This window comes from Scomber japonicus, chromosome 18 (assembly GCF_027409825.1).
Source record: "Scomber japonicus isolate fScoJap1 chromosome 18, fScoJap1.pri, whole genome shotgun sequence".
Lineage (NCBI taxonomy): Eukaryota > Metazoa > Chordata > Actinopteri > Scombriformes > Scombridae > Scomber > Scomber japonicus.
The window spans coordinates 22,594,618-22,609,174 of record NC_070595.1 but is presented as its reverse complement, the minus strand read 5'-3'; the positions used below and the strand labels follow the sequence as shown (position 1 = coordinate 22,609,174).

General features: G+C 41.1%; 3 protein-coding genes across 3 annotated transcripts; 2 read left to right on the top strand and 1 right to left on the bottom strand.

Annotated features, from left to right (window-relative positions):
- The first annotated feature begins 2,480 nt into the window (after positions 1–2,480).
- gipc1 (GIPC PDZ domain containing family, member 1) lies at positions 2,481–6,962 on the top strand. The gene is made up of 7 exons (XM_053339225.1): positions 2,481–2,654; positions 3,082–3,646; positions 3,736–3,921; positions 4,107–4,287; positions 4,799–4,911; positions 5,006–5,087; positions 5,187–6,962. Exons 2-7 carry the CDS (start codon positions 3,347–3,349, stop codon positions 5,336–5,338), a joined length of 1,014 nt encoding a protein of 337 aa, XP_053195200.1. The 5' UTR covers positions 2,481–2,654; positions 3,082–3,346; the 3' UTR covers positions 5,339–6,962.
- A 772-nt stretch (positions 6,963–7,734) lies between these two features.
- trim35-12 (tripartite motif containing 35-12) lies at positions 7,735–10,760 on the top strand. The gene is made up of 6 exons (XM_053339191.1): positions 7,735–8,268; positions 8,772–8,867; positions 9,409–9,639; positions 9,722–9,744; positions 9,844–9,962; positions 10,201–10,760. The coding sequence occupies exons 1-6, from the start codon at positions 7,735–7,737 to the stop codon at positions 10,758–10,760; spliced, it is 1,563 nt and encodes a 520-aa protein (XP_053195166.1).
- A 173-nt stretch (positions 10,761–10,933) lies between these two features.
- On the bottom strand, positions 10,934–13,346 carry LOC128379563 (uncharacterized). Its single transcript, XM_053339239.1, has 5 exons — positions 13,146–13,346; positions 12,923–12,977; positions 12,585–12,772; positions 12,094–12,450; positions 10,934–11,067 (listed from the first exon to the last, which is right to left on the bottom strand). Exons 1-4 carry the CDS (start codon positions 13,287–13,289, stop codon positions 12,262–12,264), a joined length of 576 nt encoding a protein of 191 aa, XP_053195214.1. The 5' UTR covers positions 13,290–13,346; the 3' UTR covers positions 10,934–11,067; positions 12,094–12,261.
- Between the last annotated feature and the right edge of the window lie 1,211 nt (positions 13,347–14,557).

The window sequence follows — 14,557 nt, the reverse complement described above, 5'->3', positions numbered from 1 at the left end:
CTATACAGAAGATTGTGATGTTTCTTGTGACATGTACAATCATCAAACATGAATCCTGTGGGCAGCGTCATTGGACAGCAAAGAGAAATATGGCAGTCTTCTTACTTTGTGAGGAACATGGACCAATGGAAAAGTTGACTGCAGTGACCTATGAACGACCAGCACATGATATCCTAATTGCTGAATATCCATTAGACAATATGAAAATCCATACATTTCATTGCTAACCAGGCAGTAGTTGTCCGGAAATGTTGCTCTGGAAGTCCTGGGTGGTTAAAGAAGATTTAATAAAACCTCATTATTTTCATCTGCAGTATTATTATTATTGACTCATTTTTGAATGTACTTTTACACTTTAGATTGACAGTCTGTTTAAAACGTGTCATTTTTAAATAACTCATAAATGAATTGAAATGTGAACTGCACCTCATTCTCATACACAGACTACATTTGTGTGTATGTCTTATATAATCATCTGTATACACTGCCCTCTGGCGGTCATTGTACACAACTTCATCTTGAAAGCTGTAGATACCGGTGCTGTTGCAGTTCCTCACTAGGGCCACTAGATGGCAGAGTAAATAGAGGAGAACAAACATTACACAGTTTTTCTCTTTGATGTAGAGATTAACTCTGTGTTGTGCACTTTATCCACTGATAACCTTACAGAAGCTTTAATATGCAAATAGCTTGTTTATGAGCTTATTAAAGCTGTGTATCGTCATGACATTTCTTACCATCTAGTGGTCACAGGGAGTGGTGGTATGTAAATGGGCATGTATGATGTCTGATCAAGGTAGTATTTATTGCATGGCTGTTCATTGTAAAGCATTTCATGATGTAGATGTGAGGTGAACATTACTACAGATATGATTAAAGTTAAAGTAAGGTTAAAGTAAATGTATTTCTTGTTCCAACAGTTATATGTTTGAGCTCCACTGTATAGAAGGATGTATGTGCAGAGTTTGACACTGGAAGGATCTTTTCATATTTACCTGCTGAAGGTTTCTCTATGCTCATTGAAAAGCTGATTTTCAAAGGTGGATCTACGAGCAGGATTTGTGACATCACAACTAGTTTGGAAGTCAATTTTGGTCCAATATACAACTTACACATTATGTTTGATGTGGAAACTTGAAGTCTGCAATGCACAAACACTAAAAATGGACATTACAGTGCATCTTACTGCCTTGCTCCATGTTCCATATCTCACATATTAGTCAGATACGAACCTGATCGTAGCCTGAGACTCTAGAGCAGAGGTCTTTTAGTTGTTCCTGAGACAAGGCTGAAAAACTTCTTTTAAATCTCTTCTTTAAACATACTTTTATGAGTTTAGATAAGTGCTCTATAAATAAAGATTATAATTATTATTATTATTTGATCAAAGCATATCAGACGCATGTGTTAATACATGTCTGGAGAGGATCTTTAACATTAGTAAACATGTTGTATGTATTGACACCGCTATAGAATACAAATATTCAGAATAAATCTCTATTATACCCACTGAAGAATTCAGAGACTGTAACTGTGATCACAAGAGAACAATTAACATAGTTTCTGCTTCAGTTTGATCACTTTGTTATCAGACTCCTGAAGTATTAGTGTGTACTGGTTCCCCAACTAAAAAAGCACTATTAATACAACTTTTCTCAATACTGATGTTCCTGTTGTTATTTGTAATAATCACACTAATAGTGAGTTGCACATTCATATCAACAATACTGATATTAAGATATGAATTGAATAGAAAAATCAGAGAGTTCAATAGACTTTCCGTAACCCATCATTTGACCTTTGCATGATTACATTTTGAGTCTATCCAAATTATAAACAATAAGACATATACATAGTATGTTGCATCTAAAAAGAAATCTTATTTATTGCCTACCTTTTCTGATATTTTCCGATTTATTTATTTATTATCATTCTTTTTCCCTTTGTCCTGTTACCATGTTGACTGTATCAACAAAATGAAAGTGAGGTCGATTTTTTTCATAAAACATCTTTATTTTATATTCCAACATCTACACGAACTAATGAATACATTTTCAACTGACAGATAAATCTTTCTTTATAAGAAATTATCTCTCTTCCAAATCATTTCAGTATGAATATATCCAAATGTAGATTTTGATGGGTTTAATGGGTACACTTAGCCCAACAGTTAGAAAATTTATCAAAATGTAATCAAATGTAAATAGTTACATTACGTATTATATTTTAAAGAGGGTAAATAGTAATCTGCAACCTATAACATTTCCAAAGTAACCCTCACAACCCTGACATGGATAAACTATTAGGATTTAATCTCCGGTCCACACTCCGAAGCAGAAGGTGGCGGTAATGTGCCTAATTCTCTGGTTGCCAACTTTGATCAAACATAAAAAAAAGATGAATTAAAAAGAACGAGGAAAGGAACTTGGATTTCCGAGGGCACCTAAAGGCGCCACAGTTCCACCCCTGCTGGGCAGGCAGAAAGCTAATCTAGAGCCACATACCGACACACTCTACTAGCTATACAAGCTGCCAACACCGTCTGTCAGGAGCGAAGGAGGAAAACATATCTGACTTTTATTTTATTTTTTAGCGTCGTTAGCAGGCTAAGCTAAAAGGAAGAGCTAACTACAGCTGTCTGAACTCTTGCTCCGGTGAGAATGACTGGCCTGCCATGTTTACTCCTTTCTGTTCACGTTTAGCGAGCTAATAACTAACCCCAGGAATAAAAACCCTACAACTCACTCCCAACTAGAGATTAACAGTTACTTATTGAGCTTTCTGCTGTTATGAGCTAAATGTTAAGTTGCTAGTCAGTGTTTGTGCTGCTACAAGTGACAGATATGTCTGAAATGGGTCTCACAGCTAGCAGCTAACATTAGCTCTGTCTTGACTGTCAACGCCTCTTGCTTTAGGTGTCAAGGAACAACTATGTTTGCAATTTTTTTAAATGTTAGGATCATTATATACTATTTTGTACAATATGTAATGGTACATAATTTCTAAACTGCCGCTATAACTGAGATGTCACTGCTTTGGCTAATGTGTGAGAGTTAAATAGTTTCTGTCTTTGTTTTCCAGTTAAAGACCCCCCACCCCACCACAGGCTGCTGGACTTCACAGATCCAGCTATGTGAGCTGCTCTGATGTGTGATTTTGTAAATCCATACAGTGCCCGGTTGAGACAGCTTTTAAGCTGGTCTGGAGGACCTCTCTCTTACTGTGACACATCCAGCACACCTGCAGCTGATTTGGCTGGCAAAGGTGTATGCTGACCTGGATTGTAGCTTAACTCAAAGCAACCGCCTTCCCCCTCCACTCCCTCGGCTCCCCTTCTAGGACAACTATGCCTCTGGGTTTGGGAAGACGGAAGAAGGCGTCCCCGTTAGTTGAGAACGAGGAAGCAGAGCCTATCCGCGCGGGTCTCAATGTGCCGGGTATGGATGGCCTAGATGGAGGCGTTGTCGGGCTGGGAGAAGGTGCCACCTCTGAAGGTCTGCCTCCTCCGCCCAGCAGCATGAGACCTCGCCTCATCTTCCACACCCAGCTCGCTCATGGCAGCCCCACAGGCCGCATCGAGGGCTTCAGTAACGTGCGTGAGCTCTATGCCAAGATTGGTGAAGCTTTTGGGATACCGCCGGCTGAGGTGAACCATTCTGCAGATTGTGATGAGTGTGAGTTCACAAACAGAAAAAAACATCATATTAAATCTTTCTTTTTTGTGTCTCTCCACAGGTTATGTTTTGCACACTGAACACACACAAAGTGGACATGGAAAAACTATTGGGAGGTCAGATTGGGCTAGAGGACTTTATTTTTGCCCACATTAAAGGCCAACGAAAGGAAATCGAGGTGTACAAAGGGGAGGATGCATTAGGATTGACGATTACTGATAATGGAGCTGGCTATGCTTTCATCAAGGTAAGTGTTGTTAAAATAGCCAAGAACATTGATTTCCTTTAACTCAGAGACCCACAGGGAAAGACAAGACCCTGGACTAAAAATAAAGGAATAATTGCTTCTCAGAACATGAAAAGTAAGAGAGCGATGAACTAGATCGAGTTTTCGATTACTCAATTTGAGTTTTGCTTTGTTTTCTCCTCCAGAGAATCCGAGAGGGGAGCGTCATTCACCAGATCCAGGTCATCAACGTGGGAGATATGATCGAGTCCATCAACGGCCACCGACTGATTGGCTGTCGACACTACGAGGTGGCTAAGATGCTGAAGGAGCTGCCAAAAGGGAAGGAGTTCACCATCAAGCTGGTGGAGCCTCTCAAAGCCTTCGGTAGGTGTGCAAGGAGGAAACATGTCATCATGAAGTGAGATGTTGGGTTTTGGGTGGTTCAGCACCACAATCCTGGAGGTTGCAGTGTGGCACTCCCTGCAGAGAACTCACAATCACTCAGTGCCAGAGTAGATAAACAAGACCATGAAAGCAGCATTTAAATTTCATACTGATTCAATTACTATATTACATTTTCTTTACACCTTATTTGGACTGTCATTGCAGCTCCCAGATTTATAGTTGACCTAAAATCTTATGTAGGTCCCATTTAAGGCCACTTTCTTCACTGTAATGTTAGGAAGTGCAACAGGACGTGAAATCATACATACCACACTAATTGTATTTACTGACTCACAGCCCAAGCACTGAGAATCAGGAATGTGCAGTGATAGCAGAATGTGACGGAGTTTATCTAAAGAGGGCACGATGTTCAGCGCTGTCACAGCTGGAGACTGATTTATAGGACTGTACTGAATGTTAAAGGGATCTCTTGTTCTACTGCTGTGTGCAGATATGATCGGCCAGCGGTCTGGAGGTTCCAGGTCAGCGTCAGGGGTTCAGCTGGGGACCGGCAGGGGAACTCTGCGGCTGCGCTCGAAAGGTCCTGCTACTGTAGAGGAACTGGTGAGAGTGCTTACAAGAGAGTGGAAGAAAATCAGTCTGTAAAGTTTAGAAAATTTAGTGAGATTTTTCTTTTTGTCTTTCTTTTTCTTTCCAGCCTTCTGCATTTGAGGAAAAGGCCATTGAGAAGGTGGATGACCTGCTTGAGAGCTATATGGGGATCAGAGACAGCGAGCTGGGTAAGTGTGTGTGTGTGTGTGTGTGTGGGCTCTACTTATATTATAATTACTGTCTGTCACTGGTTTACGTTCACTAAACTTCTCTCTCTGTCTCTTCAGCGGCTACTATGGTGGAGCTGGGAAAGGACAAAAAGAACCCTGATGAGTTTGCTGAGGCTTTAGATGAAACCCTGGGAGACTTTGCCTTCCCAGATGAATTTGTTTTTGACGTCTGGGGAGCCATCGGCGATGCTAAGGTCGGGCGGGTGTAACCACAGAAACTAATGGAGCAGAACAACCTATTTGTGTGTGTGTGTATGTGTGTCACCCACAACATTCAGCACTACTAGGAAACACTACCGTCATGAGTTTGTTCTTATTTTAGTGTATACTCCAACTATTTTTAATTTAGTTTTGGGAGACTCTGCCTCAGCAAAGAGGGTATTTCCAGTCAATGGGAGAAGAAGGTGACTGTGATTACTTCCCAAGTGCTTTTATTTGTCTTCCGGCGTTTTCCAGAATCTACAAGCACGCTGACGAGCATTCCCTTTTGATCGCATCACATGAACCTGCATGTCATTATTGTAGAAACTGACAGTGCAACAAGTTCAGCACAAGTCTCTAAATGGGAGAAATGAAAGTAGGCATAAAAATGTGACTTTTCTTTTTTTTGTTTTTTTTTTGTTTCCACATTGCACCGTGTTGCACTGCGCTGTTAAACCAACAACAAAAGTGAACAGAGATTGCACTGTACCGAGGTGAGCAGCACAGGTATTGCACAGTACAAGGCCTCAGCTTTAGCCTCCCTGACATACAGTGAACCACTCCATGTTACTGTTACAGATTTGTTTTAGAAGCATGTGTTGTTATATTTTGTCTACATAATGAATTCTGCTGGTTTTTTGTCCATTTTTTTTTTTTTTTTGTAAATGATAACAATTGGGATTGCAAAAGGGTCATAGTAAAGTGTAGCTTGCTGACTAAGAGGTCAGTGGTGTTTGTTCACTGTTAAAATACTCCATGCTGTAATGAAGTTAATTGTGCACACAGCAGCACATTCCAGTTTTACTTTCATACATTTAGACAGTGTTAAAGAAAATCAGTGTTAATTTACCTTTTTATTGGTCATTATATGAGAGTGAGAAGCTGACTGGTTTCCAGGTTTGTAGATTGTGTTGACTTTTTATTTTTTATAGCTAGTGTTTTTATATAAAGTGATGTGATGTCTACTTAAAAAATGGTTTGTGTAACAGATGAAGAATGGTTTTGTGTTGCAACTACTTTATTGTTTTGATGCGTTACAGAGAGTGTTAAAGAAGAGGAAAAAGTCTGACATGGAGGAGTTGTGTAAAAACAAACATTGATCAGTTAGGAACAAAATGCCTTTTATTTCTTATTTCATGCATTTTATACATTTTGTTAGAAGTATGCATTCTGGTGCATGGTGCTTTAAAAATGAAGTATACTGTCAGTGGAGCAGACAGACTACTACCAAACTACTTCCATCATGTGCGTCACAGACATTGTGACTGTGTTGTTCATTGAGAGGAAAAAAAACAGGCAATGTTGAATTTCCAAGATGCACCAACTACTCAGCGTAGGTAAAAACATGTCTTAAAAAAAACTCTAGGTGTTAACCTTTTCAGTATATCCAAATGTATGAAGCTATTTTGTAGTAAGTTTTTTTGTTTCATTCTTCAGAGTTAATGTATATCTAAAAGGATTATGTAATGAAACTGACGCTAGAACACTGTAACACTGAGAAGAACACATTATTTTGATGGCTTTGTATCACACTGTTGTCATTGTCCAATTATAATGCAATAATAACATTGACATGGCAGTTTTTCCTCTGTTTGGTCTTTCTTAAATGCAACACAATGTTCTTTTTGAAGCTGGGGGTACATTCACACATACTGGTTTATTTAGATCTAAAATATTAAATGCTTTCTGCTTTTGAAACAGACGCTGTGATCTCCTGGAACGTCCCCCATTGTTCACAGAAATCAACCTGAGGGTGTGTTGTGTGTTTGTGTTTCCTCTCACTCCTGCGTCCTCCTGAAATATATATGACAATTAACCAGACAGTGAATTCCATTGAGTATCAGCACGGGTAATGATATACTGTACCTGGGTAAATTGATACTGCCAAATGAACTCAATGGGGTCACCTGTGGGAGTCACGTGTAAATAAAGGAAGGTGGCAAACTGAGGAGATCTAAAGTTCAACACAGAATAGCTTTAGTTTACCTTCTAACATTACCAATATCTCATTGCCATACCCCATACTCCTCCATTTGGTGGCCTCTCTACTGAAAAATAAACCAAAAACTGTCAGAGCACTTTGAGCAACATTCTGGCTTTTTCCAAAGAAAGAAAGCATGATGTCCATTCAGCTGGAGTCTTCCTTGTTTCTCAGAACCCTGTTGTGGGTGGCAGATGAGGGGCGGTGACATGTCCTTTATTTACTAGCAGTGAAGAAAACCTGTTATTCAAGTCCCAGTTGATCTATAACCCTGGTTGCTCTTAAACTGTGTCCAGATTACTGAGTGGAATCATGCTGTAGTCTTCACAGAGAGGAGCACAGTCGAGACATTTTTTTTCCTAACAGAGTGTACTCTCTGCAACAAAAGCCATAAAAGCTGCCCCCCACCAGCAGGAACCAACCATGGCGCTGCGCCCACGTGCTTCCTCTCAGCCTTTGAAACTTTCCATCTTCCAGAGCCCCAAACTGGCTGCAGCCCTTCGACCTCGGGCGGCTTCCTCGCGCTCAGGCTCCATGCTGGAAGAGGAATTGTCTTGTCCTGTCTGCTGTGAAATTTTCAAGGAGCCTGTGGTGCTCAAGTGCAGCCACAGCTTCTGCCGGGCCTGTCTGCAGCAGTTCTGGAACAAGAAGAAGGCCAGGCGTGAGTGCCCCGTTTGCAGGAGGAAGTGCTCTCTGACAGAGCCCACGGTCAGCCTGGCCCTGAAGAATGTAGCTGAAACTTTTTTGAGGGAGCAGGAGCGAAAGACGGCCGCTGGTGGGGCTGGTGGGACAGGGGAGCAAGCTGGGGTGGTGGAGGTGAACTGTGTCACACATGGGGAAGTCCTCAAGCTCTTCTGTCTGGATGATTTTGAAATCCTCTGCTGTGTGTGTCACACCTCCAAGAAGCACCAAGGCCACCAAGTGTGTCCCCTGGAGGAAGGAGCTCAGGACCTCAAGGTGATGTGTGGAACTGAAATGATAGTCAATTAGTCGATTGATAAGATAATAGCCACCAACCATTTTGATTAATTGTTTTGAGTTTTTGCATATAACAATCTCTGGTTCTGGGACAAAAGATATTGTAGGTTTCATCTTGGGTTTTGAGAAACAGTGATCTACGTCTGTCACCGTTTTCTGACATTTCAAACATCAACCAATTAATCAGTTAATCATGAAACAAATCAGCATATTAATAGATGATGAAAGTGGTAGCCCTAGTAATATTCTCTTTCTATCTTGTGGTTTTAAACAGTTTCTGAAATCCACTGAACAGTTTTAAGCATTGTAAAAATTTCACTCCAAAAAGAGGATAGTCCTCATGTCCCAGTATCGTTCTCAGTAGTTGTGCAAAGTAAAAATGAACTCAATATCCTAATAATATGCAATTTTCTGCCACCTGTGCGACTCTTGGAATGCACTTTCTCTGACATTGTGACTTTTTCTCTCCCCTCACCCCTCAGGAAGAATTGAAGAAAGAGCTGATTCCTTTGAAGAAGAACCTGCGCTGCCTGTATGAAGCCAAGCAGAAGTGTGATGACACAACGGTGCACATGAAGGTATCAATAAACACAGAGATCCACGAAACACTAGAGGACCTGCATGGCTGCTGACATGTTGCTGACAAGTGCATTGTTAGTGTGTAAATATGTCAATCAAGGTGTCACAGAAGTGTACTTTTAGGGTCTCAGGTTAGGTGATGATACATTTTGGATAAAGCTGAAAACAGTGTATCACTTTCAGATCATTTTAGGAAGCATTTTTGCAAAGTTGAAACTACAGAATTCCTATAATACAATATGTTTTGAAATATACTAGACCGATAAAAAACTTTAAAAGGCACATTTAATCCACTAGGTAGATCATAGTGAAACATTTTGAGATACATACAGTAAATAAAGGAAACAACATAGCTCTATAATAGGGTATTATGAAGACATTTTATTTCTCTCAGTAATAAAAAGTCATTATCCACTATTAAAAGACGTCAATCCATCAAATGACGAGATGTGAATAAAGAGTACAGACTACAACTGACTCAGTCATGTCATTGTATGTATATTTTATATCCATGTTGACCCGTGTTTCCACGTGTGCTAGAACCAGACTCAGACCACTGAGCAGCAGATCAAAGAGGAGTTCCAGCAGCTGCGTGAGTTCCTGCAGAAGGAGGAGATGGCTCGACTGACCGCCCTGCAGCAAGAGGATGAGGAGAAGAAAGAGAAAATGAAGAAGAAGTCCGACAGCATCACCAGAGATATCCTCACCTTTTCTCACGCCATCATTGCCATTGAGAACGAGATTGCCTCCGGTGACCCTTCCTTCCTTCAGGTGAGTGGGCGTTAATATTCATCTCTTTGAATTCATTTGACATGAATTCAACACTGTTTGTAACACTGTATTTTCATTTCAGAATTACAACAACACAAAGAAAAGGTGAGACATTTCTAACCTTCTGTTCTGTAGTATGTTTATAGATTTGGCTTACTAGTTATTCAATGTTGTTGACCTCTGTGTGGGATTTTCTCCTCGCAGAGCACAGATCTCTCCGAAGGATCAAGAAAATGTATCAGATGCTCTTATTAATGTGGCCAAGCATGTCAGTTCCCTCAAGTACCATGTGTGGGGGAAGATGGCGGAGCTGGTTCACTACAGTAAGCATTCGCCTGACTGTGTGTGTGTGAAGTTTACGTGGTTACAAGTTAAGTATAGATTTGCAACCCAATTCAGTGTAGTTATTATGGAGTACTCAATCAATAGTTTGACCCTGTGGAAGAACAGTGTGTGTTCGATAAATGCTGGCATTGTTTTCAGTCATGTGTTAATAAAGGCTTTTTGTGCCTTGAATGATGATTGTTGTGCCATCATCTGATTTTTCTCTTCTTCATTAAGCACCCATCACCCTGGACCCCAACACTGCCTACTCCTGCTTGTCCCTCTCCAAAGATCTGACCAGCGTGAGTAACAGTGGATGCCTGAAGGAGCTCCCAGACAATCCCGAACGTTTCGGCCACTTTGTGTTCGTGCTTGGCTCCGAGGGCTTCACTTCAGGCCGCCACGCCTGGGAGGTGGAGGTGAGTGACAAAGTGGACTGGATGCTCGGGGTTGTCAAGGGGTCCATCGACAGGAAAGGCCGTATATCTGGCTGTCCTGAGGGTGGCTTTTGGATGATCTCACACTACGAGGGCGAGTACTCAGCCATGACGAGGCCCAGCACCCAACTGCATCTGGAGGGGGAGCTGACCAGGGTCAGGGTGCAGCTGGACTACGATGGCGGGGAGGTGAGCTTCTCTAACCCTATCAGCATGACTCCCATCTACACCTTCACCGACTTCTTCACTGACAAGATGTACCCCTTCTTCTGCCCGGGAGCCAACATCAACGGAAATAACCCCAAACCTCTTAAGATCTGCCCCGCCAAAGTGGCTGTGTGGAACAGTGCCACATGGTGATCAGAGAACAGTCACCAGACAACGAAATGAATTAATTGTAAATTCAAATTACCCATGTATGATTTAACTAATTGAAGTTGATGATGTCAGTGCATGTTTGTGTGTAAAATAAGCATGATGCAAGCAAAGTAATTAAGACAAGCAAAGTTTTATTTGAATTGTAGTTTATGAAGCACAAAGTGGCACATTAAAGCTACCAGGGGACAGTCTTGCCCATGTAATCCAGGAAGGCTCCATTGTGCTGTTCAGTCAGGGAGTGTATCACACGGAGCATCCCCTGCACACTCTCCGGAGCATCAATCTCCCCCTGGTGGACACAAACACATGGTTAATATGAAGGCTCACATGGGACACACAGAAACACACTAGATGTAGATTCAACAGCTACCTTATCACTCGAATGTTTAGCCCTCATCTGAGCCACTTCCATACATGATTTATATCCAATTTGTAGAAATGTGACCTCAATTTTAACATCATGTGACTTTTACATTGCTTTACATAGCAATAATGGGGGTTCAGTGGAGCGACAGTGAAATCAAAGACCACAAAAGTATTTAAAATGAATGCAAACCATCATAAAAAGATATGTCTATGCAGGATCACAGGAGAATAAATGTTTAAAATTAATCCTTAAAAATAACTTTAAAAAAACGCAAAATAATTGAATGAAACAAGCCGGTGGTGTATAGCAAATGCTGTTTGACCTCCTATTAAACACTGGAGCTGTGATAGAGATATATTTGTATACTTAAAAACAGTTCACAGTTACTTCACAAAGCAGAATAAGCAAATTAGGAAGATTAATGTAACTGTTGCCGAACCTGATTTGAGTTTGTGAAGTTAAAAAACTTGATGGGGTTTTTTTTTGTTAAAAATGATTTATGGATGTGATTCTGTGAGATAAGCTGTTTCACAAAAGAAGTTTATCCATTTAACTTGCTAATTCTGATCTGGTATTGTTATTGAATATTTGGATTACTTGATGGATGACTTGTTCAGACTGAGTGAACTCTAACCTATAAAAAATCTGTTCTTGAGCAACAGAACATGAAATGAATACCAAAATCCTGCTATGTGAACAATGCCTACTTTATAACAAGATCTGCCACAGTGATGAGTTTTCCTCGGTGGTTTGTGTTAAATCTACAATAACTACTGTATTTGTTTCCTTGCTATTTCTAGAAACCATACAACATACAGTGTGATGTTAATATTGTGCTTCTCAATGAATAAAGCAAACTATGATTCAGAGATAACTCTGGTAACTGGTTTCTCCACATTGTTCTATTTTTTCCTTTATGGGTAGACTTATGGAAAACTGCTGATTCACCTCGTCTCCACCCATGTCGGTGCGAACCCAGCCAGGGTGTAGCACTGAAAACAGGATCCCTTCCTCTTTCAGCTCCTCTGCAGCATACGCAGTCAGCATGTTCAAAGCCGTCTGAGGAGAGGTAGAAAAATAACTGTCATAGAGCAAAGAAGTTAATGTTAGATGAGGTCACAGTGTCAGTGGGTTGTCACTTGCCTTGCTGATGCGGTATGCCATGGCAGGGAAGTGGACATATGTTGGTTTTACAAGGTCCAATGATCCCATAATTGAGGAGATATTGATGACAGCTGCTTTGTTGCAGGACATCCCCGGCTTCCCGTTGGCCTGCACTGCTGCACGTAGGTGAGGCAAGAACTCCTAATGGTGACCGGAGGAAGAGAGAGAAACACGTGATGATGAGGGTTAACTTTAAATGTACAGTGGGATGACGCTACACTATTTCCTGGAGAAATGCAGTATTGTGAATAATGTGACACTTCCTCTGCCCATACTTTAATCATGTTCATCGGGCCAATGACGTTAGTGTTAAAGGAACTCTGCATGTCCTCAGGGGTGGTGTCCTGCAGAGTGCCTTTGGCCAGTATCCCTGCGTTGTTAATCAGCAGGTTGAGACCCCCTGTCCCCACCAGAGAACCCACCAGCTGGGCGGAATCTTTAATGCTACAAAGGTCAGAGGCGTCTGACAGAGAGGGACAGAAAGCGGTGCATCAGTGGCAGTCAATAGCACACAGACAGATAAAATATCAGGCAACTGGGCTATTCATAAACTCGAAGCCAGAACGTGTTTGGACATGGAAGCGTTATACAGAGTTTAATATTGAGCTTGTACCCAGGCGGATGATGGATATGATGCCGGGATGCTTCTTTGCCAGTGTTTGCAAGGCCTGTAAATACACAGAGAAAATGGCTTCATTATTCAGAAGGATCAACGAATCCCATACTGTCAATCTTGTGTGCTTACTTTATTTTATGCAAAATTCTTGCTTCCACTCCAGTTTAGTCAGTTACTTAAACATTTTGGCCAGTGAGTCACAAATGCAGTACACACTCACCTCAGCCCTTGGTCCATGTGGATCCCTGCAACAGGCAAACAGTTTTCTCACTGGACAGGGAGCCTCCACCATTTGTTTAACCATCTCCAGGCCCAGGCCTCTGTTGGCTCCGGTGATTAGCACGTTGACTGGTAGGGCGGCCATTTTCCTCTGTTTCAGTTGCACAGTTGTGTCTGAGCTCTATCATTCAGTCTCTCTTAAATGTTTGCCTGGCCACACCCCTGCTCTTATATCATGTGTTTATTCCATATTTTGCTCCACCTTCAGTTGAGCAATTCACTCAGATGTGTGTAGAGGTCATTCAGAAAGCTTTGCCACAAAATGAAGTGAAATTAACTTTGAGAAGACAAAAAACATTCTCATGACAACCGACAAAAGAAGAAAATACAATGATGGTGATAATATGTAAACATGCTAAGCTGATGGGAAGGTTTGTGATTCATGTTGGCTTGTCAAAAAACAGCACATGAACAACGCCAAGTACAGTGGGCTGACCATTTGATCAGTGACCAGCAGCCAAAACATACTCTTCAAAACTGTGTACAGAAGGAGGGTGATAATAGACATTGCACATTGTGCAAGTCATGATGTCTAGGTTAACCTTTATAACACATGTAGTAGTGTAGTGTGTTCTTTGGTGAGACATTTAATGTGAGTCACTGTGACACAGTGTTAATGCGCCAAAGCTAAATCACCTCAGGAATGTAAGCTCAGTAAACCACACAAAGACATACTGTGTCAGACAATTAAAGGACCAGGCTGTAAGATTCCAGGGCTTTAGCGGTAGAAACAGAATATGATATTCATAAGTATGTTTTCATAAGTGTATAATCACCTGAAAATAAGAATTGTTGTGTTTTTGTTATCTTAGAAAGAGCCTTTAATATCTACAGAGGGAACATGTCCTTTTCTATAGAGCCTACCATGTTGCATTGTCATGTTTCAACAGTAGCCCAGAACAGACAAACCAAACACTGGCTCTAGAGAGGACCTTCCACACTTTTCTTGAGTTTTGTAGTCCCTGTAGGTTCTTCTACATGCTTGGAAGAGGGCAGGAAGGGGAGGGGTATTAATTTGGTTGAAATTATATACTGATGACTGCTTTGATGCCACATTGTTTCACATCTGTTCATCTAATGAGTGAAGTTGTCTGAGGATATTGTGCTTGAGGCTGCACATACTGACACCAAACCAGCAATAAAGCAATGACAAACTGTATTGACTGACTTTAATATGTACATATATTCATCTGTTATAATGGCAGCTACAGCAGTGGTGATGGCAGGGATGACAGTTAGCATTCCCACCACATGGCCACACCATTTCTGTGTGAAATGGCACAATCAGAATTTCTGACAAAAGATTTACAGAAGCTTGCAAATCCTTGGTTAACAGCATAAATGTCCACCCCA